The 25,494-nt window shown below is 39.3% G+C and overlaps 2 protein-coding genes across 2 annotated transcripts in view; both read right to left on the reverse strand.

Annotated features, from left to right (window-relative positions):
* Window positions 1–21,414, reverse strand: part of USP46 (ubiquitin specific peptidase 46) — a 39,783-nt gene extending 18,369 nt beyond the window's left edge. The window contains exons 1-3 of the mRNA XM_008573833.1: window positions 21,357–21,414; window positions 16,728–16,957; window positions 2,186–2,262 (exon numbers count right to left, since the gene is read on the reverse strand). Coding sequence (XP_008572055.1) covers window positions 2,186–2,262; window positions 16,728–16,940 — 290 coding nt within the window. The 5' untranslated portion in view covers window positions 16,941–16,957; window positions 21,357–21,414. The remainder of the gene's footprint in view (window positions 1–2,185; window positions 2,263–16,727; window positions 16,958–21,356) is intronic.
* LOC103591397 overlaps window positions 17,348–25,494 on the reverse strand; it is a 40,633-nt gene continuing 32,486 nt past the window's right edge. Inside the window, exons 4-7 of the mRNA XM_008573835.1 lie at window positions 24,351–24,451; window positions 21,357–21,437; window positions 18,581–18,794; window positions 17,348–17,379 (exon numbers count right to left, since the gene is read on the reverse strand). Of these exons, the coding sequence (XP_008572057.1) occupies window positions 17,348–17,379; window positions 18,581–18,794; window positions 21,357–21,437; window positions 24,351–24,451 (428 nt within the window). The remainder of the gene's footprint in view (window positions 17,380–18,580; window positions 18,795–21,356; window positions 21,438–24,350; window positions 24,452–25,494) is intronic.

A 25,494-nucleotide genomic window follows, 5' to 3' on the forward strand; every position in this document is an offset into this window, starting at 1 on the left:
CCTGACAGGCTTTTTTTAGATTTACGTGCATGTGTGGGAGCAGGGATAGGTCTAGTCTAGGAGTGATATAAAGTGGGGGGTGGCGGGGGCGGCGCTTCAGGAGTATCAGCGTGCACAGCCCAGTCAGAAGGGAACCTAATGCTGTTTAAAAGGCATCCAGAGGCTACGCCATACTCACCCATCCCAGCTTTAACACTTCTAAATGCCTCTACCCCGCCTTCATCAGGTATGCATGACCAATATATTTATTTCTCCAGAAAAAAAAATATGGGAACAAAAATCTGGGTTAAATTTCTTTACAACGCAGTTCCCCAAAGATTGAAAACATAAGTAACCACTTACTAAGCACTTTACTTGGTTGATTGCAAAGCTGCAACCACTGGCACCTGCCCTTTTAGAAGGGACGGAAGCAGTCAACCTCTCTAATTCCAAATTCTCACTGAGAGGGGGAATGAGCAAATAATGCCTTCTCCCACTCCCTCATCTGTGACTTAACTTCTTCTCCACCCTGAGATCATAAAACCTTGGGGAATTCAAAAATGGCTTCTTTTCACAGAAATGGTAGGAACCCATGCCATAAAAAGAACCATTCAGAAGAGAAAGAGGACATCTTGGCCTACAGAACACTTTGCAAGCAAAGAGATGACAAACTTGGCCTCGACACCTGGACCTAAGGCATCTGGAGACAGGAGCTGAAATGCCAGGCCAACAAGAAGCACTGAGATAACCAGCAGCGTGGGGCTGTCAGCGGGACGCTGGGAACCCTGGGAAGTGGGAGAGCAATCAGCCCCCAGCTCATACAACACGTCACACCCAGACAGACCAAGAAGCTCTTCCCAGCTGGAGTGGGTGCCTGTGCCCTGAAAGATGGCTTCCTAACAGTCAACCACCCCAGCATGTCCCTTTAATCTACTCTTCTGAAAAGTTCCAAGTCACCTGAACTCCTGAAAGAACAGTTCTGTCACCTGATTCTTACTGATAGAAATCAACAGTGCCTTGTTACACTATAAAATGTCTCTGGGTTGTGACACTCTGCACCTCAGGGAGGCCCTCCCTGACCGCTCAGTCTACACTGGCACCCCCACTATCAGCCATTTCATTTCCTTCAGAGTCACTGACCATCGCCTGTGTATTCCCACTAGAATGGAAGCCCTGCAAGAGCAGGGACCTTGGATGGTCGCTCTTTTAGAACAGGGCTGGGCACATTACAAGTATTCATGACCTCTTGTTGAAAAGAGGAGAGGAAGGAGGGAGAGAGGAGGGGAAAGGAATCATGTCTTTACAACAACTCTTTTTTTTTTTTTTTGTCTTTTGTCTTTTTCCGTGTCTGGCAATGGATCGCAACCCTCAGTGTTGCCCCCGCACCGGACCGGGGACCGGCAACGGGATTGCAACCCTTGGTGTTGCTCCTGCGCCTCGCTCAGCCAGTGAGCGGGAACCGGTCTGTATGTGGGATCCGAACCCTCGGGCGGGAGTGCTGCCGCGCTTCCCAAGCGGCGCACTATCCACTGCGCCACCGGGCCGGCCCTCTTTACAACAACTCTGATCGCAATTTCAATGCCTAAGTCAATACACAATATCTACAGTCAATACACAATATCTACAGTCATCCTGGGCAAGACTGTTGCTGCACGCTGGGCTCCTGACCTTCCCTCAACCCTAATGAGGAGGAATTTCTTTCTGTGAATGATCTCCACACATGCTAAGAAGGTGGAGGAAAAGGAAATTCCCTCATGGGTTCTCAGCTCAAACTGTATAATTTTTAAAATAATAGAATAGATTATCTTAGTAAAAGAAAAAGTAACGGTAGGCATCTGTAGTCTTTATTAACTTAATTGTATGATTGTGTGTGTGTGTGTGTGTGTGTGTGTGTGTGTGTGACAGAGAGAGGGAGAGACTGACCAACTGATGAAAGCCAAAAGCATACATCTGTATTAAAGATTAAAGTTTTATTTTTAAATTTAATGACTAATAACTTCCACTTGGTCCTCTCTCTTCTCAGCAGGACTCTTGTAGACCACATATACTTTTTAATCTCTCTCGGGAAAGAAGAAATAGGAAATAATAGGATTATACTGGTTTAAGAGAAAGGAAGATTATCTCCTAAAGACATACAAGATTTTATTTTCCTCATTATTTACCAGCCTGATCAAAAGCTCAAACCACAGACAGGATTCACAGTTACCTTAGACAGTGGGTAATGGATGTGTTCTGCTCCACATCAACAGAAAGGTCAAGAAAATCTTCATCTTTGCTACTAACCTGAAGCAAAAAAAGAAAAAATATATTAGGCACAAGATACACAAAAGACATAGTAGAAAAAACTTTGAACATTTATAGGTAATCAAAAAACATAACTGCAGTAAAAGTCATGTGTAGTTAAGTATACTCACCAGCAACCAGAGTAACCTCAGAAACAACCCAATCTAAAGAAAATCCCAAATTCCCAGTTTAACCTCATCTGCATCACAATTTTGATTTGGAATTTTTAATAATTAAAACTCAGCCAGATTTCTCTTCCTCTCCATTCATTTCCCCCATTGTTTCAAAGGAAGTATCAGACAAACATCTATATAGCCCAGACTTCCAGAATGACAGAAATGGAAAAATGACAAGGGACTTAGAAAAGCTACCACCCAGATGATCACCCCTTCATTAAGCTGTTTCACTTTCTGACAGTCTCTTAAAATTTTTCACTTCCTCCTGGGCCTCATCATCCCAACTGCATGTGGGGCCAGAGAGCCTAATGTACACTGGCCTGGATAGTCACACTAACCACACATAAAACTGTCCTCTGGCCAGGAAGTGGTCATCATTTGCAGAACTCTGTGCTGTCTGTAACAATAAGCAGACCTGGAGTTGGCCTGGAGTCTTGGCTTGCATGGGCCCGCCATATAGCAGGATGGATCTTGACCAAGCCAGGTCACTGGCTCCAGCTGCCTCTCAGCCCTCCACAGCTCATGCCGCACCAATTCTGGACCTTGCACTTATTGAAGGTCTCCAAGTAAGTGTTTACATTCTGCTAAATCACCAGCAAGCCTGGTGTTTTACTGTCTTGCTCTTGGAGTAAGAGGGAGAAGCTGGCCCAGCAACAACCTTGAAGTGCTCAGTCAACTGGAAGCAAAATGAAATTCCTTTAAAAGTGTAACAATGACCAGAAATTCTTTAAAAAAAATATTCAGAGATGTAAACATACTCATTTATACTTTTATAAGTATACACAAGAATGGGTATTGAGACACTGCCCAGATCCATATCTTGTCTCTGCCACTTATGAAGTGATGACTTGAGGCCAGTTACTTATCCTTGCTATACCTCAGTTTCCTCATCTGTGAAATGGGAACAGTATGAGTTTCTATCTCATAAGGCTGTTGTAAGGATGAAATAAAATTATGCATGTAAACTGTTTTAAAAAGTAAGCATTCAATAAATCAAGGAGGGGTAAAACATTTAAAATGGCCTAAAATGGTCAAAAAGTTGGAAATGGTTTACTACATTGTGGTTATCCCATATTAAATGAAAAAGAAGGCTACACAACTACATATAAGTTAATTTCAGTTTTGCGTTATAAAAGCAGGTACACACACACACACACACACACACACACACCCGCCCTTAGTACTCTCTATCACCCTGCTTTAATTATTTTTATGGTACTTATTGCTGCCATAGTAGAATGCATTAATGACCCCACATCTTCACTATTGCCCATACTGGCTTCTTTGCCATATGACTTTACAGGTCTTCTCATCAAGAGATGATGTTAGAAGAAAAGTTACAAGCAGAGGCCAGAACAAGCACTTAAGAAATTGCTCTCACACTTCTGTCATCACCATAAGAAGGACCAGCCCAGGCTAGCCTACTGTCCCCTGGAAAAAGATGGGTGATGGAGAGGAGAGCTGTCCTAACTAAGGCACCCCAGCCAAGCCCAGTCCAGAGCAAAATCCGCAGCCAGCCTGCAGACACATGAATGAGCCAGGTGAACTACAAACCACAAGTTCAGCTGAGTCCAGCCTAGGTCAGTCGACCCATAGACATGCCATAGTTGCGTGAATTATAATAGAAAGTGATAGTTTGATTTAAGTCTCAGAATTTTGGTGTGGTTTGCAACAAAGAAATACATAACTGATACAACCATTTAACATTATATATATTTTATTTCTGTTTATTGTCTGTTTCCCCCTTACCAAAATGAAAGTTCAAAAAAGACTGGCCTTGTTAATAACTAAGATCTTAGCATACCAACACTCCTCCAGAAAACTATGAACTCCTCCAGGTAATTATAAAGTCACATAACCATAAACTAAAAGCAGCTATGTGAAGCCACTGAATAATGAACACAAACAGGCAGAGGGGGAGTCCACACTTGAGGAGAATTGTACAGAATGAGTTCACGGTTGCACAGCCTTTCTCTGGAGTGTCTATCGGGGAAAACGCAGTCTTCCTGGTCTAAAAGCCAAAAGACTCCATCTGGGAAACCACATCCACTGGAAAGAAGGAAAAGAGTCTGAGAGCATATCCCTAACTCTGCCCACAGCTAGCTGACCCCTGAGCCACACATGCATGGAGTATACTGAAAGCAACGGAGCTAGGGACAAAAGAGCTGACCCCAGAATCGAGTTACACCCAAGAAACAGTTTGTAGTTTGAGTCCAACCAAGATAACTGCTTGCTGAAACTAAAGAAACTCAATCCTCTTTGAAAAAAAATAATAGAATCCAGAGTCTCTGCAACTTAACATTCTCAGTGTCCTAGATAAAATCCAAGCTTACAATATGTGAACCAGGGAAATGGAACACATTCTTAAAAAAAAAAAAATCAACTTAGACCAATCCTGGTATGACTCAGATACTTACAATGAATTTAAAAAGTAAGAAATTCCAGCAGAGAAATAGGAATAATAAGAAAGAACCAAATAGAAATTCCAGAACTGAACAATACAATACACTGGATGAACTTAACATCTGGAGAGGACAGAGAAAAGAGCAAGTGAACTTGAACACAGATCAGTGGAAATTATTCAGTGAGAAGAATAAAGAAAAAGAATGAAGTAAAAATTAACAGATCCTCAGGGATAATATCGTGCATACAAAGGAGTCCTAGTAGGGAGGAGAGAGAGAATAGAGCAAACTATCTTTAAAAATAATGGCTCAATATTTCCCAAATCTGGTGAAAGACATACATTAATAGATTCGATACTCAACAAACACCAAGCAGGATAAATACAAAGACCAGCCAAAGTACATCACAGGCAAACTGTTGAAAGCCAAAGATAAAAAGCAAGTCTTAAACACCTAAAAGAAATAAAGACATATTACATACAAGAGAATGATTCGATTGGCAGCTGATCTCTCATCGAAAACTTTGGAGGCCAGAAGACAGTGAAACAACATCTTTAATGTGCTGAAAGAAAAAATTACCAACTCTGAATGCTTATAACCCATAAATAGATCCTTCAGGAATGAAGGCAAATGAAGAGAATTCATTATTAATGGACCCGTGCTACAAGAAAAGTGAGAAGGAAATTCTTCAAGCCAAAGGGAAATGATACCAGTTGGAAATCCAGATCCTAAAGAAAGAATGAAGAATACCAAGAGTGGTAAATATCTGTGTAAATACAGAAGACTAATATTTTTTTTTTTTTGCTTTTTCTTCTTACTTTTTGTATGTTACTTATACTCCTTTAAAGGAAAAGTTATAACATTATCTTGTGGTATTTATTATTACATATAAATGTAATATATGTAACAACTATAGCATAAAGGATAAGGTATGATGGTGGCAGGGGGAATATGCAGCTATACGTTTATAAGCTTTCTATATTTTATGTAAAATAGTACCATTATTATTGGAAATAGTCTATGAAAAGTGAGGAATGTATACTGTAATCTCTAGCACAATGATTAAAACACGCACACACACACACACGAAAATGTACTAAGAAGAAAAGGCCAAGAAGAAAATTAAAATGAAATTGTAAAAATACATATATTCAAATCATCCAAAAAAAAAATAAAGGCAGAAGAGCAGAAACACAGGAACAGAAAAAATAGAGGGAATAAAGAGAAAACACAATAAAATGGTAGCCCCAAACCTAATAATATCAATAAGTATAGTAATAATTAATCAGCTAATAATTCCAAATAAAAGCAGAAATTAAAGAATGGATTTTTTAAAAAAGCAAGACCAACTATATGCTCTCCACAAGAGCTACCTTTAAACATAAAGACACAAATAGGTAGAAAGTAAATGGTTGGAAAAAGACATACTATGAAAGAGAGCATAAGTATGTAGAAGGCTATGTTAATATCAGATAAAATAGATTTTAAGACAAAGTTATTAAAAGAAATAAAAGAGGACTATTTTTTTCTTATAGTAAAAGGCATAACAATCAAATATGGGAGACCTTCATAACAGAGCCTTGGAAACACAAGAAGTTGGAACACTATTCACCGGTAAAAGGAATGAACTAATGATACATGGTGCAACACCAATAAGCCTCAAAAACGCAAGTGAAAAAAGTTAAACACAGAAGACCACATGATGCATGATTTCACTTATATGAAACATCCAGGAAAGGCAAATCTCTACAGAGTAGATCAGCCATGACGCAGAGCTGGGAATAGAGATTAACTGCCAGCTATAAGGGATCTTATTGGTGTGATAGAAATGTTCCAAAACTGGGTTATGGTAATGGTTGCTGTATTAGTCCGCTTTGTGTCGCTATAACAGATATACTTGAGACTGGGTAATTTATAAGGAAAAGAGGTTTATTTGCCTTATGATTCTGGGACAGCTGCACCTGACACGGGCCTCAGGCTGCTTCTACTCATGGTGGAAAGCGGCAGGCAGCAGGTGGGCACAAGCAGATCACATGGTGAGAGGAAGCAAGAGAGGGAGAAGGTGCCAGGGTCTTTTTAAGCAACGAGCTCTTGCGGGAACTAATAGAGCGAGAACTCACTCATTAAAATGCATCATCCTACAGAATTTTTCATATAATATCAAGAAATTCTAAGACCTCTAATATTTATTGAGTAATTATTATGTGCCAATACTGTTTGAGCACCAGAGAGAGAAGCAAAAACAGACCTATCCTTGTCCTCATCAACCTTATAGTTTAGTAAGGAAGATAGATACTGAATGAAAAATATATACAGATAAATACATAAATACAGCTAAGAGCTACGTAATAACTTCGTATAGCATACATTTGACTCAGTCAGTTTCCAACATTGCCACACTGGAGATCAAATTTCCGCATGTTTTGGAGGGGACAACACATCTAAACTCCATCAGTTGCACAATTCAGCAAATTACTAAAAAATCACTGAATGGAAAAATTTTATAGTATATAAGTTATACCTCAAAGTTGTTTTTAAAAAGTTAAAAAATTCATTTAAGAAAAAATTGACAGAATTAGAATAGGACAATCCCACATAGTTAGAGATTTTAACACTCCTTTCTCAGCAACCGATAGAAAAGCTAAAGAGAAAAAAAGTCAACAAAAACATAAAAGATCTGAATAATTTTATCAACTATACCATACCTGACAGTTACAGAATACTACACCCCACAACTGCAAAATATACATTCTTTTGAATTCAGTGGTTCTCAACAGGATATTATTCTTCCAGGGGACATTTGATAATGTGCAGAGACTTTTTCTTGTCACATCTTGGGGGATGCTACTGGCATCTAGCAGGTAGAAGTCAGGGATTCTGTTAAACATCCTAGAATGCACAGAGCAGCACCCCCAAAACAAAGAATTATCTAATCCAAAATGTTAATAGTTCTGAGGTTGAGAGACACTGTTTTCAAGGGCAGATGGTACATTTACCAGGATAGACCATGTGTTCAGACATAGACATATCTCGATAAATTTTAAATGACTGAGATCATACAGAATATATTCCCTAACCACAATGGAATTAGAAATCAATACCATTAAGATATCTAGGAAAATTCCAAATATTTCTAAACTAAATGGCATGCTTCTAATTAGTGCATGGATCAAAGAAAAAACTTACAAGAGAAATTAGAAAATATTTTCAACTAGATTGCTTCATGTAGTGTGGACATTTCAACAATATTAATTCTTCCAGTACAAAAGAAAATATTTTCAACTAGTGGCAGAGAAAACATAACATTAAAGTTTGTGCAATGTAGCTAAAGCAGTGCTTAAAGGGAAATGTATAACTTTATACATGAATATTAGTAAACAAAAGAGCAGGGACCCTCTTTTCAATTTTAACTGCTAACTCCCTAGTACTCAAAATAATTCCCAGCATTTAGCAGGTGATCAATAAATATTTACAAAATAAATAAATGAATAAAAGACTCAATGAACGGAAAGGTGTCTAATGTTTTAATAATCCACAGACACTATATTTTTTAATTAGTGAGACTTTTTTTTTAATACCTAAATGGCCTTTCCCTGAGGGAAAATAAAAGGATTATAGTCAACTGAAATCATACATAAATTAGATAGCTAGGATCAGGCTCTACTAACTCTTGTACAATGGTGTGGCAAGGGGACAAAAACATTTTGTCCAGTTGGATGCAAATATTTTTCTCTATGGTTTCAGGGAGAGAGAGCAAAGGTACAAATCTAATTAACGACTTGAAGAAAGTTGCTACACCCTTCTCAATTCTAAATGCAAATTGTTTCCAGAATTGGACTGTGAGAAAGCACTGCTCAGGTGAATCAACCCTGCGGGGGACAGCAAACATGGCACTAAACCTTTCCATCTGGATTGTCCTCTCTCCCTGCCCTAGAATGACACAGCCAAAAGCACTGAGTGATCAAGCAATGAGTTTTTTTGTTTTGGGGAGGGGTGCAGATTGAAGTTTTTTGTGCTTTTTTGGCCTCTCCCTTTCCCAAAAAAGCTGCCAGAAAAGAAAACCATTTTCTTCCCACACACAAGGATCTCATTCTGGTCTAAGTGAAAATACGGCTTGTCTCCAAGGAAACATATATCACTAAGAGACTCCAACACTCTTAGCAAGGCCAGGCTACATCTTATTCTCATTTCTTCTCCCTCAATTCCAGGCATGGCATTCCCCCGAAAACTCACATTTAGAAAGAGTAGAGGAGAACCTATTTGCTCTTCTTTTTCAAGTAATTAATGACAAATCAATTAATGGAACATATTAATATACAGGGCATACATATAAATCATGAGCTTTGCTAAGTTCTTGAGTAATTAAAGTTATTTATATTCAAACATGCTTCTAAGTCCCCAGGTTCCTTTCCTGGCTCAGTAGAAAAAGCGATGAGGTGGCAGTTCTGCACTGCTTAGCCTTGAACTGACAATATGCTGGCTTGACAATGTGGTACCAAATGGTGGGCTTGGGAAAAGTGGCCGTTATGGCTGATCTGAATCCCTGGAACTCAAAATCTCCACTGAGTGAGTGATCCCACCTCTCCTATCGCTCAGCACCACTCCTCTGTCTGTGAAGGCCCCAGAAGCTCTACTGGAACCATTCAAACCTCTACAAACAAAGCAATAAGAAACTGCAAAACTGGTACTTAATAAAGCAATTACTAAAACAAAGTTTCGGCTCCAGTAGCAGATATAAATGGCTCCAGTAACAGATTTTTCACTGAGAAGAACTGAAAAATCAGGCATTTGCAGAGCAAAAACTCAGCTTAAATGGTAAGGGGGAAAATTAAAATAAACAACCACCACAAAATTAAGCTCCAACAACCTAACAAATCTTGTGAACCAAACAAAGGAACAGCAAAAGGAGCACTTAGGTTAGAGTAGAAAATCCCCAGGTCCAAATTCTGAAGTGCCTTTATCAAGGTTATCTGGAAATGTCAGCACTGAATCACCCCTTAAAATAGTCTCTCCAAGTCTACTGCAGAATGAAACTGTTTTTCTCCATAAATCCCTCAGTTGGCATTTGTACTGCAATCATAAGCAACATTTACAAAGGGTAAGACCCAGGGAAAAAAAAAAAATCATTGTTTTCTGAAAGCATGAAGACTGGCACAAAGGTTTTCCGTAATTGGAGGAACTAACAGCTGAGGCTATGACAATGGCAAAGTATCCCCAGGGGCCAATTTGCTGCTCAGGACCTAGTGCAGTCACTCCCAGTTGGAGACTTTATGAATGTGGATCTGGGCAATTCTGACGGGGCACTGTCTGAAGGTTGCCCGCCCAAGGCAGAGGATGTTACTCCAAGTGGGCTCCAGGCTTTCCATCCTGCGAAGGAAAACTTTCCCATTAGGTCTTCCTGTACACTAAGTCCTCACAGTTTACAGTAACAGAAAAAGCCTGTGGCTATGTGTTTTCTTAGAAAGTAGAGAGCTTTCTAACAATTAGAGCTTTCTAAAAATGGAATGCATCATTCTTGGGAGACTGAGTTCCCTGCCTCTGGACAGCATCCATCCGATGCTGGTGACCAGCTGGCTAGGATGTCATAGAAGGCACTTGGGCACTGTTAGACAAAGGATCAGGTGGCTCCTATGATCCCATCGAGTTGAAGGATCTAAGAGAACGGAGGTGATTATCCCAGTAACTCCAGAGAAAAAAACTCTTACCTCAAACCATCTATTTAAACATTTCAGGAGGGAAAAATTAGGTTTTTCAGACTGCCCCATTGTCTAGAAAGACATGCCCACACACTCCCCTCTCCTTCTACAAACCAAGTACAGTCGGTCCTCCATATCTGTGGGTTTTGCATCTGGGTATTCAACCCACTATGGGTAGAAAATATCTGTAGGAAAAAAACTGCATCTATACTGAACATGTACAGACTTTTTTTTTTCTTGTCATTATTTCCTAAACAATATAGCAAAACAACTACTTACATAGCATTTACATTGTATTAGGTATTATAAGTAATCTAGAGACAATTTAAAGTATACAGTAGGATATGCATAAGTTATATTCAAATACGACACCATTTCATACCAGGGACTTGTGCACCCATGGATTTTGGTATCAGTGGGGTGTCAGGGGGCGTCCTGGAACCAATCCCCTGCAGATACCAAGGAACGACTGTAAACAGTTAGAATTCTCATTATGACAAACAATACAGTATCATCTAAAATTTTTGGAGGAATCTTTGGGCACAGGCTTCCCATTCATGGTTAACTCTCCAGGAAATAACAGGCTAAGTAATAGCTTTTGCAATATAAATACCTGAGGATACAGTATTTGCATTTGTTGTGATCAGCTGACCTGTTCATAAACAAAAAAGAAACTGCAGATGTGACTGAGCCTGTCATTTGAGTCTTCCTGAGAATCCACAAATACCACAAAATGGACTTAGTAACAGTGCTAATATCAAAGATAACCAAAAAAGACAGACCAGCTGTACAGTCTGCAGGTTTCTTGGCTACAAATGTAGAAACTTGATGCCCCATTGTTCTGATTCCTCAGTCATAAGCTCACAGAGTACTCCGTACTACTCTTTCACAGCATTTTACAATCATAATTACATAACTAATTATTCATTTCATCACTAATGTCTGTCTTCATGCTGGAAGCTCTAAAAAGGCAAGGCTCTCACTGTATCTTCAGTGCCTTCTACCTTTACAAAGCAGATGTGAGAAAAAAAACATGCATTCAACACTTAGCCACTAGATTAGCAAAAGTGAAGACATCTCAGAATAGTGGGGATAGAGGAGGATGTGGGAAAATGACAGCATTCATACACTGGGTGTGTGAATTAGGAATCTGACACTTTCCAATGATGTTAATATGACCATATACCATATGACCTAACAAATCTATTCTCATGTATATGCCCTAGAGAAACTGGGTATATATGCACTAGAGTATATGTATTAAAATGTTCACAGCAGCAATGTTCAAAATTGCCAAAAATTGGAAGCAACCAAATATCCATCAACAGTAAAATGGATTAATAAATTGTGGTATATTCATGCAATAGAATATTATATGGCAATGAAAATGGATGAACGAAAGCATCATGCAACAACACAAATGAATCTCACAAGGGATACTGAGCAAAAGAAAACAGGACACAAAAGAATACATATTCCATGATTCTATTCATATAAATATCAAAAACATGCCAAACTGAACTATATGTTTATCAAACATTCAAAGAACAGATAGATCAAAACGTATACAAACTTTTCTAAAGAAAAGAGAGAAATTATTTTGTGCAAGAATGGTGATTCCAAAAACAGATAAGTACAATAAGAGAAAGGAAAAGTTCAGGCCAATCTCCCTAATAATATAGTTGCAAAAATCCTGAACAAAATTTTAAATCTCAAAATCCAACAATGAATTTAAAAGATAAAGACCAAGTTCAGTTTATTACAGAGATACAAGGTAAGGTCAACATCAGAAAATCTCTTAATGTTGGGCCGGCCCGTGGCTGGATCACTAGGGAGAGTGTGGTGCTGATAACACCAAGGCCACGGGTTCGGATCCTATATAGGGATGGCTGGTTGGCTCACTCACTGGCTGAGCATGGTGCTGACAACACCAAGTCAAGGGTTAAGATCCCCTTACCGGTCATTTTTTTTTTTTAAAAAAGAAAATCTATTAATGTAACTTACCACCACATTAGAAATAATCTGGCATTACCTAGTAAATCTGAAGATGTTCATGACCTAAGACACAGCAATTCCACTCCCAAAGGGATACCCCAGAAAGACTTCTACCCATATACACCAGAAGACTTGTATAAGAAGTTTCATAGCAGCATTGTCTCCAAAGTCAAAAACTAGACACATCATAGAAGAATGGAAAAATAAACTGTGGTATATTTGCTACACACAAAGAAATAGCTGAATCTCAAAAACATAACATTTAATGACAACAGCAAGTTTAGAAGAACACATGTATAAAATTCCATCTATATAAAAGCCATTAACATGCAGAACTAAATAAAAGTCTAAAAATACACATGCATATGTGTGCAAAATTACAAAGAAAAACAAGTACTGATTCACAAGATTGACAATAGTGGTTACCTATGGGGTAAAGGGTGAGATTGAGAGGAAAATCAAATAGAAAAGAAACACACAGAGCGTTTCAGGTTGGTGATAATGTTCCATTTCTTTATCTAGGTGTAGGGTATGTGAGTATTTCTTTAACAATTCTTTAAAATATATATATAGCCCATATGTATGTATGTACATATGTATACACACACACACACTTTTTTACAAAAATGATATATTTCCTAATTTAAAAAATAATTTCAGGACTACTAGTTTAGAATAGGCTTTACTATAAATCGCTCCTCAATTCCAGCTCATTAAATAAGTCAAAATCTTTTCCATGACAGTTTTCCACTTTAAGAAACAAGATAAACATTTTCATTTATTCTTTTACTTGAATATTTATTGAGTAATTATTATGTGCCAATACTGTTTGAGCACCAGAGAGAGAAGCAAAAACAGACCTATCCTTGTCCTCATCAACCTTATAGTTTAGTAAGGAAGATAGATACTGAATGAAAAATATATACAGATAAATACATAAATACAGCTAAGAGCTATCACAGAAATGTAGAATGCTGTGAGAATACAAGGAGACTTCACAAGGCTGGGGGCTCAGAGAAGGCCTCTCTCAGGATTTAACACAGGTTGAAATCTGAAGAGAACTGAATCAAGCAAAGGGGCAGGTAGTGTACCCTCTAGATAGGAAACAGCATGTACAAAGGACCTGAGGCATGAAAGAGTGTAAAAGGCTTGAAGAGCTACACTAAATTTAGGCAAAGTGAAAAAGAGAATAGCGAGGGATGACCCTGCAGAGGTAGAAGAGCCAGACTGCATAGAACTTGTGGGCAGTGGTATTCTAAATGAAAAGGTAGAAGAATTCCATGAAGAGGGGGCAAGAGAAAAAGGGGAGCATCCAGCGGGAAGTTACTGCAGTAGTTCAGTTGAGATAGCCAGCCCAGAGTGGATGGGTGGCCTGAGCTAGGGTGAAGGAAGTGGGGACCAAGTGAAGTAGCTGGATTAAAGAGAGATACAGCAGACAGGACCTGGTGACAGCAGAGATTCGAAAGGTAAGGGGAGGACGGTGCCAAGTAGCATGCACTTATTAAAAGGAAAATAAAAGAATGCAAATCTGCAAGTCACAATATTTACAACATAGCCCTAATTTTGATGTTTAAGAGTACATAAAGTTATTCTGAAAATAAATTGAGTATCAAAAAGAATAAAAACCTGTAATGGATTAAAACACATGAAATATGTTAAAATTCATGAGCTCATCACGAAATAGTAACACAAGAGAAAGAAGAAAATAAAGTGTATTAAAGGTTCTAGCATTGTTGGAGAAGTGGTTAAAAAAATGAACTAAGTCAAGGATGCATGCTGTAATCTCTAGGGTAACCTTTAAAATAATTTAGAACCAGCAATATAATAGATGACAAAAAAAAAAGAAAAATACTTCATTGATCCAAAAGAAGGTAAGAGAAAAAATATGAAATAGGAGGAATAAATAAATAAAAACAAAGAGTAGGATGGTAGAGACATATTGCCATTTTATTATATGTGCTAAACAGATGCTTCCAGAAGGTGGGAAATTCAACAGGACAAACAACCTGATTTCTTCAACAAATAAATTGCAAGGATAAAAAGGGAGGTGGGGAGGTCCCTCTGAGGGTAAACTATAGATTAGGATACACATTGACCAAATGCAATATGTGGGCCATGTTTGGATCCTGATTTGATTTAACCAACTGCTGAGAAAAATGTGATATAATCAGAGAAACTTAAAACACTGCATGAGTAATGATTTAAAGGAATTATTTTTAGGTGTGAAAATGGTATTGTATTTTAAAAAAAAACTTCTTACCTTTTAGAGATATATAACAAAGTATTGAAGAACTCACAAATAAAATGTTATCTGGTATTTGCTTAAAAATAAACCAGTCTGATGATGGGGGAGAGAGTGTGGAAGGAGAGAGGAGAGATGGCCTAAGTGTTCACAATCACTGATCCCAATAATACACATGTGATATTTAGTACACTATTCGCTCTACTTCTGCATTCACTTGGATTTTACTAGAATGTGAAGTATAAAACGACAGAGAGAGAAAGACAGAAAAGAAAAGAGAGAGAGAGGGAAGACCTCTAAATAGATAAGTACGTGCAGAGAATGTTTTGGCAGGATATATTTTAAAATGTTCAAGTGGTTATCTCTGAACTGATGTGATCACAATTTTTAGAAAGTGTTACAAATTTATCCTCTGTGGGTGGGATGATTACTGGTAATTTTTAGTTTCCTTTTGCTTAGCTATGTTTTCTAATTGCTTCTACAATGAGCAAATCAGAATGTTGATTCAAAAATTATTTAAAAGGTCAGAAGATTGCCAAAAAACTAAAAGCTGCCTCCCTTACACAGACAGATGTTGATGTGTAAAGCCACATTTCTTAACCATTTCTGGGTCACAGCCTGCAATGGACTGAATGTTTGTATCCTCATACAATGTATATGTTGAAGCCCAAATCCCTAATGTGACAGTACGTGGAGATGGGACCTTTGGGAGGTACTTAGATCATGAAGGTGGAGCCCTTATGATGGGATTAGTGGCCTTGTAAAAAGAGACATGAGAGCTTGCTTCCTCTCTCTACCATGTGAGGACACAGCAAGAAGGTACAATCTGCAAGTCAGGAGGAGAGTCCTCACCAAGAACCTGACCCTGTCGGCACCCCAATCTTGGACTTCCAGCCTCCAGAACTGAGAAATAAATCTCTGTTGCTTATGCCACCAATTATGGTATTATGTTATAGCAGTCTGACCAGACTAAGACACAGACCCTTTGCAGAATCTAATCAAAGCTTCTGTCTCTCTCTCTCCAGAAAAATGCATCATCCTACAGAATTTTTCATATAATATCAAGAAATTCTAAGACCTCTAATGAACCCATGGATCTTTTATGTTGTTAGTAGTTAAAATAAATAATAGCTGACATTTATTGCACACTTGCTATGCGCCAAGCAGAGTTCTAAGTATTTTACAAGTGTTAACTCATTTAATCCTTCCAGAAATCCTATGTGATGGGCACTCTCATCATCCCCATTATATAGATGAGGAGAGTGAAGATGGAGAACATGAATAATTTGCACAAAGTCCCATAGCTACTGAGTGGCAAAGCCAGCATATAAACTCAGGCAGCAAGGCTCCAGAGCTGGGCTTTTAACTAGCAAAAGATGAAGCCGTGCACAGAATTCAAATTAAATATAACAAGCAAATACGACATCCTGAATCATACTCTGGAGAACATCTTCAAATTCAATTAACATAATTGCCTACCTATGCCAGACCCATCCAAAGCCATAAGCTCACCCGACCCTTGAAACAGCACTGTAAGTGACTCAATCCAAATACCCGACTAACTGATGTAGAAACAGGAATCAAGCCTGTCTTCCAACTTCAAGTTCAACATACCACAGCTGACTCCCATTAAGTTGGAGCAATGGTATATTCTAAGTCACATATGACCTCCTCATGACCAAACTCTTTTCAAGATAACTGGTCAAGGTACAGTTCAATCTGTGGACCCTAAAATTTCACATTTGCCCTCATCAGTCTACTTTAGCCAGCTGAGACATCTTGGATGAATACATGCTTCCAAAACTTTGCAGTTGAGTTTCATTTGCATAAATAGGACTATCCGTATATATTGAAAGCAACTGCTAAGTGCTATAATACCACGCTGCATGCACAGACAACACAGCTTATATAAACATGCATAAGCAAGTTATTTGAGAGCTCCCTTAATACTCACAGTTTCACAGTTCAAGCATCGAGTTTCATTGGTGAGCGTTCCCTGAAAAATCTCGTGGACCCAGGTGAGTTCTGGTTTATTATTCTCTGCAGTTTCATTCATGTTGCCATTTTTTAATTTTCCATTTTGCTTTTCCTGTTTCTTCTCTTCCTGCAGGATGTCCGCAATAGTGTTTAGCAAATAATTTAAAAATTCGTGAGCATCCTGTTGCATGTAGTTATCAAAGAGATCTGGAAAGGAGAAAATCATTATTTCAATCTTGGGCTCTTGAAAAGCAAATGGGCATGCTTAGTTTTACATGCCATACTTCAATTTTTATATTGAAAGGGTGGACAGGTATGGAATATAAATATATTCATCTCTACTATGCAGCTTCAATGGGTAAGTTCCAAAAGAATTTTTGTTCTTTTCCATTTTCTGCCACCTATCAAGGTCTAATTTCCCATATCTCCCTAAAGTCATACATATAAAAACAACCAAAACTTTTTTGTTCTGCAAAAGAACTGAAATTACCTTATAAGTTCCCTGATAAAATATCAATTTTTAATATGATGTGACCACCAGTGATCAATTATTCACTGGATAATTTATCCAGAGCAACTGGGGTCTCTTCCCGCAGATCATATTAAACCCTGGACCAGCCGGGAAGCAGCTTCAATGAAACACATAAGGGAAATGAGGAACATATGGGAGCTTGTATCTGTCTGATGTATCTATCTGATGATATTCTGAAACCAAATACACATGATTCCAGAAGCCTATTGCTGTTCCTTGCCATCAGGACAAATAATCAAGAGACAAATGCAGCTGCGAAACTTCCTTATTAATCATGCTCACAACTAGACTGAGGGTGCTCTGCTTCCTTCTCTACTCAAATTTTACTTTTTCTCTGGTATATATAAACTATAACAACTTCAAAAGACAGCAATCAAATTAAACGAGACTTCATAAAGCAAAAAACTGATTAACCGTGCAAGTCTGCTGGAACAAGTCTGAATCTAGCATAAATACAAGTTGCCATAGCAAACATTTTTTTTTTTTTTTTTTTTTTTGTCTTTTGTCTTTTTTTCCGTGTCCGGCAACGGATCGCAACCCTCAGTGTTGCCCCCGCACCGGACCGGGGACCGGCAACGGGACCGCAAGCCTCGGTGTTGCTCCCGCGCCTCGCTCAGCCAGTGAGCGGGAGCCGGTCTGTATGTGGGATCCGAACCCTCGGACAGGAGCGCCGCCGCGCTTCCCAAGCGGCGCACCATCCAGTGCGCCACCGGGTCGGCCCGCCATAGCAAACATTTCTACAGTCATAAAAATTACCAACACAAAGCTTCTGGAATATACACCTAGTTTCTACCACCACTTCCCCCAAAAACAGAAATGGAAAAACCAGAAAAATCAGGATATTTTTATCATATAAAGATACCAATTTGATATACTTCAACTGTCTTCTGCAAATAAAAATCAGAGGTATTATTTTTAAAACAGCAGAGGCTCTAATTAGATAATGTGCATTTACTATAACCATTTATGACAAGTTTCTAAGACAGTACTACTTTGTTCAATTATTATATCAATCTATTTACTCCATGAGTATCCCACTCAGAAGACTGGCTTGGACATTACTTTTTTCTTACAATGACCCCACCCAAAATGGAGCAAATAAAAAGATCATTCTAAAATGGGATGATAAATCTTCATTTTTAAGCATATTTCTAATCCAGTTTTATTTTATGTGCACTGGGTAGAGAAGAAGAAATATCCCCTTTTTAAAGATGACAACTCTTCATTTTGAGGCCACACAGAACCGTCAATCGTCCTTATTTCAGAGCCTTAAACACATGACGTTCCTCACTACTCACCGTTCTCTTTTCTCAGCCTTGAAATGAACTTCTTTGGTGGGATGACGCCAACCTTCTTCTTCTGTGTGGCAATGCTGTGGAAGAGGTCTGCCAGGCATGTCAGCAGGTTTTCCTTCTTTTTTTGCTGGGCCTTGTATGCCAGCACATTCTCCCGGAATGGCCGGCAGAAATACAATGCCTGAAGCACGGAGTTACAGTAGCATGTGTTTCCAAACTGCCAAAGGACAACAGGGGTGGCTCGAGTCAGTGTCCAGAGACAAGCCACCTCTGGACAGCTGGTGAGAGAGAGATGGCCATCCTCCATGAACTGGACCAAGTTTCCCCATACTGGAGGCCAGCTTGCCATATTAGAAAACTAGCTAACTATTCTAAACACCAGCAACTACCTATCAATGAAAAAAAATTTACGTAACGTTGGTGCTTTTCTAGCCCATAAAAGTGGTAATAAGCACTCTGCTTCAATAAAAAGTTTAATGAGACCCTACCAAAGGGTCTCATTAAAGGAGAAGAAAAAAAAATTTTTCATAATATGGAGACCCAGAAAAGCAGCTGGCTAAATAAAGATGCCACATTGCAACACATCAAAACTCCCATGACGAGGAAAATAAACATCCAAATCGAAAAGAAATCTGGGAACTAGAAACCACTTGCTTAGCTGAAACAGCCTTCACTGAACGGGGGCTTATTTTCATTTTCATCTTTCCAGATTCCTGTGGCCCCGCGCATCCGCTCAGAGCACATTTCCTCACCTACTCCAGAACAACAGAGGCAAGAGGGGGCACCCTGAAGTCACCCTCTCAGTTTCCCAGCCTCTCAACTTCTAACTACCCTTCATCTTATTTCTGCCAAGGTGGCAACTGTCCCAATCCAATACCACCTAAGTTCCTGGTCTCCTGCAATCAGATTAGGGCCCACACAGTAATATCTCATGCCTCTCACAAATCACGGATACTGTGATCATGATTCCAGTGGGGAAAAATCTTCATCTCACTGCTTTTCAACTGACTGTAAGACCAACTCTGTGGGAGAACACAGCTGACAGTATCACTTTAGAGTGATACACACAGTAAAATGAAAAAATTCTAAGGAAATAACAAGATCAATAACACAGATTACAAAATGCCATGAAGGATTAAAATAGGATGTGAACACCTCCTCACAATTGGTTGTTGGCTTGTGTGTCATTCACCCAAGAGCCAGACAGATGCTCTGCCATACTTAACATGGCACTTCCACGTACGCTAAGATAGCACACTTCCTATTTTTATACTGTAATCTACTTTGACATAATTACGTAACAGGAGACAAACCTCTTTTTACAGAGAAGCTGGAGCTTTCATAAATTACCATGTGAAGTGAACATATATGAAGCTATTAATAAACAGAGATCTCACAATTTTTCCACAAACTAGAAAATGGCCTTCTTTTTTCCTCCACAATCTGCATTTGTGTTTTCCTTAGCCAGGGCAGAATTCCCATGACTTGAATAACTGTCCTCATAGAGCTAAGCAGAGGTCTATACACAACGGCTAAGAAGTTTGCATTAAAATTACAGAAGTCAGTATTTTACCAACACAATGCCCTATATTCTGGTACTTAGCTTTCCTCCTCCCATTCTTTTCTCTTCTACTCAGTATCCCACCTTTGCCCAGATGCCCTTTCACAGGGCTTGGCCCTGATCCAGTGGACAACTCCTGGGAAAGAAAAGGAACTATCGTTTACCAAGTGTCCACAGTGGGCTTCAGCCTCTTGTCAGGGTCTTAAATAGGCACTCTCATTTATCCTTCCCTATTACCCAAAAAGCAGAAACCATTATGATCCTCATTTTACAGATAGGGAAATGAAGGCTCAGGGAGGGCAAGTAACATGCCAAGATCACACAGCCAGTGAGGAGCATAGGCAGAATTCAAACCTAGGTCTGTGTTACATTGAAAACAGTGTCTTTTCCATTATATCACAGGCAGCACTCACTTGCAGAGAATACTTCCAGCTTCCCCAGTGGAAATTACCACTTACCACACCTGAGCACTAACAGACTATGCTCAGAGGAATTGTTCCAGAAAACCAGGTGTTTATGAATTAACACATGTCACTTAAAACTTGCACTCCAGAGAAAAAGGATCAGGTGAAGAAGAAACCTCATGAGAGTGGGGGTAATACCACCTTCTTACTTGGTTATCATCAACTTATCAAGGAAGCAGAGCGTGCTAAGCCTAGCCATATACAAGGGACTCTGGCTGAACACAAGGAAAATAAGGCCAAGTAATTCCAAGATAAACTGGTCCCGGCTTTCCCCCTAAAACCCAGCCTGCTTTACGTATCAAGTTATATTGTTAAACAGTTACTGGTGATGAACTGGTAACCGCATACGGAATGCAAACTGAAACAAAGATTGCCTGAAGAGCTCAACCAGGCAATAAAAGGAGAGCATATAAAAGCAGATTTGGGTACAAGGGCAACAAAATCACTATGAAAGTTATGTGTGCAAAGGAAATCCCTTAAAGCATAGGGAGAAAAATGTGATTTTGACCCAGTAATACAGTAATTAAATCCTTTTTCTGGGACAACTCATACCTTCAAAAATAGATTAAATTGCTCCCTCCCCAACATTTGTCACTTCTACTAACTAATGAGTATGAACAATTATTTAAAAATTGGTAATGATGAAGATGGCAGCAGAGTTGCTTCAAATACTAACAATATTAATTATAATTATAATTAAATTAAACAATATTAATATTAATTTTGATTAAAATAATACATATTAAATACTTACATTGACCAATCCAAAGTAGTGTTCATTGATTGGAAACTGCTCTGGACCAATGTCTTTTTCCAGAGCAGAGGCATTGGTGCCCTAAAAGAGACAAACAGCAAAAGATCTGTTGCATATAAAATAGACAAGAAAATAACATGATACTTAAGAGAGTCCACTATTGAGACAAGCACATCCCCTGGTCGACAAGGTGTTTGCTGATGTTCATGCTGAAAAAAAAGGTGTCAGAAGTACACTAGTAGGTTATTTAATAATATCAGCCCTATTCCACTCTGCATCCGATTGATTCATACCCTCATACCTAGCTTCAATATCTTCTATTAGGAAGAGGTTTGAGTTAGGCAAATGAGCAAATAATTGCTGACAACTTCTGAATAATGTTTTTAAAATCGTTATTTCAGACAGCTGCAGCAGTTTTGATAATATTTGATGGCGTATAGACTTCTATTACCACTTTCAAAGTCAATTTCTTCATTCTGATAAAGATTTACTGTGCACTCACAAAGCCAGATGCTATTCTCTAGGTCTGAGGTACCAACAAAAGAACAGTAAACAGAACATACACAGATGCCTGTTCTCATGGAGTCCACATTTTAGTAAATGAAGACAGCCTGGAACAAAAAGCAAGTATACTGGACAGTATATTAGAAGGGGATAGTGCAATGGAGAAAAATACAGGGAACAGAAATAGAGACAAGGAGCAGGGGTGGAGAGGCATGCAAGCGTAGGGAGTGGACAGCTGTACCTTTAAATCCACTGAGCAGGGAAGGTCTTACCAAGAAGGCAAATGTCCAGAGAATATTGTGAGTAATAAAAAAAAAAAACACCACAATTTAAAACCTAACAATTCCCAGATGCATCAAATTGGTAAGCCATGTGACATTTCAACATGATGATAATAACAGCTACTGGGCACTCTTACCAGGTGCCAGGAACTGTGCTACTTATTTTCACAACAATCCTATGAACTAAGTACTATTATTATCCCCATTTAAAAGACAGGGAACTTAAGACTGAGAAGGGTTAAAAAATCTGCCCAAGGTCTACAGTTAGTAATCAGTAGAGCTAGGATTTGAACCCAGGAGTCAGACTTGGGACTCTACGCTCTTAACCAAATGCTATCCATTTACTGAGCCCCACTAAGGATAAGTCACGGCCAATTAATTATTATTATTCCCCAAGGCCTGGATGAGTCTGCGGGAATTAGGAAAAGTAACAAAGTTCAGTCCAATAAGGTAAACAGATTGAGAAGCGGGCAGAATCAGGCTCCACTTCTACCACAGTTCTGTCATCATTCTATAGCCTTCTCACATTCTCAGACTGTCATACAAGATTCACAGCTCACAGAAAGTCAAAGACTTGAAAAGTAGGTATTTTACAAAGAAAAAGACTTATGTTTTACAAAAAAAAAAAAAAATCTGCTACTGCTACTTATTCTTGACTCTCCTCTCAAAGGAAGAAATGGCCAAAAAAGGCTGAGAACCAGTCAAAATGGTCACTTATCATCATGCAAACATTAAATGCAAAATAACCCAACTCTAAGCAAAACAGAACTACAGCAGAAATGTCAAACTGTATCCCCTTAACATAACTTCCTGTTTCCACTGGTCCTTTATACTGTTCCATCAATCTGAGACTTTGTTCAATGGTTATTTGTGTGTATCATGGTTTCAATATATTGAAATATATGTAGAGTGTGTAAGGGGGTGGTGGGAGGGGTGGTCACTGCATTTCACAATAATGTGACCCCACATACAAGATTAAATTTTTGAAATAACACATCAAATTATGTCAGGATTTTATGGTATAGACAAAAATCACTAAAAATCTTCAGTAAAGTTACATATCTCAATCATAAATCAATGTATGTAATGCATATTAAATACACCCATAGCCATTTCTCAAACAAAATTAGAAATATGGCTTAGAGCCCAGGAGGAATGTCAAGATGTAAAAGTATAACACATGAAGATAGATCTTATTAAATCTTTCTTTATAAGGTAGCAATATATTCAAGTTAATCCATGATTTTTGCTATTTGGAAATTATTAGCCGAGTCTGCTTTTTTTCTACCTATCATAATATTTTCCTACTTGGGAATGGGGGAGCAAGGGGATGACTCACACTAAAGGCAGTGACCCAGGGGGCAGTGTTCAAGAGAAATCCTCAGGAGGCAGGGACCACTCAGGCAGTGTGTGGGAGTCCCACGCAGCACAGCGAAAGAAGAAAGTGAGTCGGGTCTTCACTGAGACCCGGCTCTTCCCTGAGCCAGTGCTTCCTGGCCACCCTTCAGGTGGAGCTTGCTTATTCTCTTGCACAACACACATGAGGGTTGGGAAGGGTCAGGAGGAGAAGTGATCCTTGGTGCTGCTTCCAGACCATTACACATGCACCTTTCCGAAGCCCATTCCTCTTACCATGGTACAAACCCCTTCCTTTCTCCTCATCTTGGCTGACCCCCTCATCCATGGAAGACCTACCTATACAGCTCAACCATTCCCATCTCCCTAGATGGTTTCGACATCCCTGTGGATGAGCCACCCCAAACCCTGTTCTTTCAGCACCTCCACATCCTATTTTCCGACTGATTTTTATTCTGCTCCACTTTAGCTACCCACTCCCAAATTCATACCCTGGACCTGGTGCCACCCTGAAATCCTCAGCTCCAGCCACCCACAGCCCCCACAAGCTCAGCTCTGCCTGCTGGCCTCTGTCAGCATCCCCCCACAGCCACTCTTAAACCCCATTAGAATGGTCACTCCTTTACTTCCTGAGAGCATGGATTGTGATTTCAATTGCTCTTCTAGATACTCTTTACCCTCTCCTTTGGCCATACCATCTGGCAAAAAAACCAACCTAGGATGAACCGAATTATACACCTTCTCTGAACATACACCCAGACAAATGTGCAATGCTACTGGGAAAAAAAGTCAAACAACCAAGCTGAGATTTTCTAGAATTCACCAAATTCAAGTGACCCTCAACACATCCCACATTCCAACATTCCTCTAGCAAATTCATTCTCCGCTCCACAATGACTATTTTCAACTTTCCCCAAGGTTCCCAAAACTTCAACATCCTCTTTATCCCTCCCACTGAACAGGAAAAAAAGAATTTAACCAGGAGACAGGAACTCCTTAACTTCCTACGCACAAGCCTAAGTACCCCTCTCTTGTTAACGATGGAGATGTCTCTCTTGTCCAAGGCCAATCCCTCCCCTTCTAACAGATCCTTGCCATCAGAATTTAAACATGCTTCAGCATCTCCCATATCAAACACACACACACACACACACTCTCTCTCTCTCTCTCTCTTCCCCATACATCTCCCCCAGTTACCTCTTTCTCACTTCCCTTCAGAGCTGAACTTCTTTAAACAACCGTCTATTCTGAAACATGCACAGATGGACAGGATGATTTCTAAGATTTGTTTCAAATAATCCAGTGGGGGGTGGGGAGTGGGATGAAGGTGTGTGGTTGAAGCTGAGTGATGGGTGTGTGGGGAAACATGTACTATCCTGTTTATACTTTTACATATACGTGTGTAGGCAGAATAATAGTCCCCCAAAGATGTCCTTGTCCTGACCCCCAGAACTAATGAATACACTACCTTACACAGCAAAGGGTAACTTAGGCTGTAGATGGAATGAATTTGTTAATCAGCTGACCTTAAAATAGGGAGATTGTCCTGGATTATCCAGGTGAGTCCAAAGTAATCACAAGCATCCTTCAAAGTGGGAGAGAGAAGAAGAACAGATCAGAGTGATGCCATGTGTGAGGGACTCGACTCGCCATTGCTGGCTTTGAAGACAGAGGAAGGAGCCAGAGCCTAAGCAGGCAGCCTCCAGATACCAGAAACAGCAAGGAAATGGAGCCTCCATGAGAGCCTCAGGACGTGGCCCTGCACCACCTTGATTTCATCCCAGTGAGTCTCACTTTAGACCTCCAGAACTGTGTGGTAATAAACGAGTATTATTTAAGCCACCAAGGTAATGGTAATTGGTTACAGCAGCAATAGGAAATTAACACAGTATGTTTGAGGTTTTTCATAATAAAATCTTCTTTAAGACTTGTCTTCGGGGCTGGCCAGTTAGCTCAGTTGGTTAGAGCATGGTGCTGATAACACCAAGATCCAGGGT

Source organism: Galeopterus variegatus, unplaced genomic scaffold (genome assembly GCF_000696425.1).
Source record: "Galeopterus variegatus unplaced genomic scaffold, G_variegatus-3.0.2 Scaffold969, whole genome shotgun sequence".
Taxonomy (NCBI): domain Eukaryota; kingdom Metazoa; phylum Chordata; class Mammalia; order Dermoptera; family Cynocephalidae; genus Galeopterus; species Galeopterus variegatus.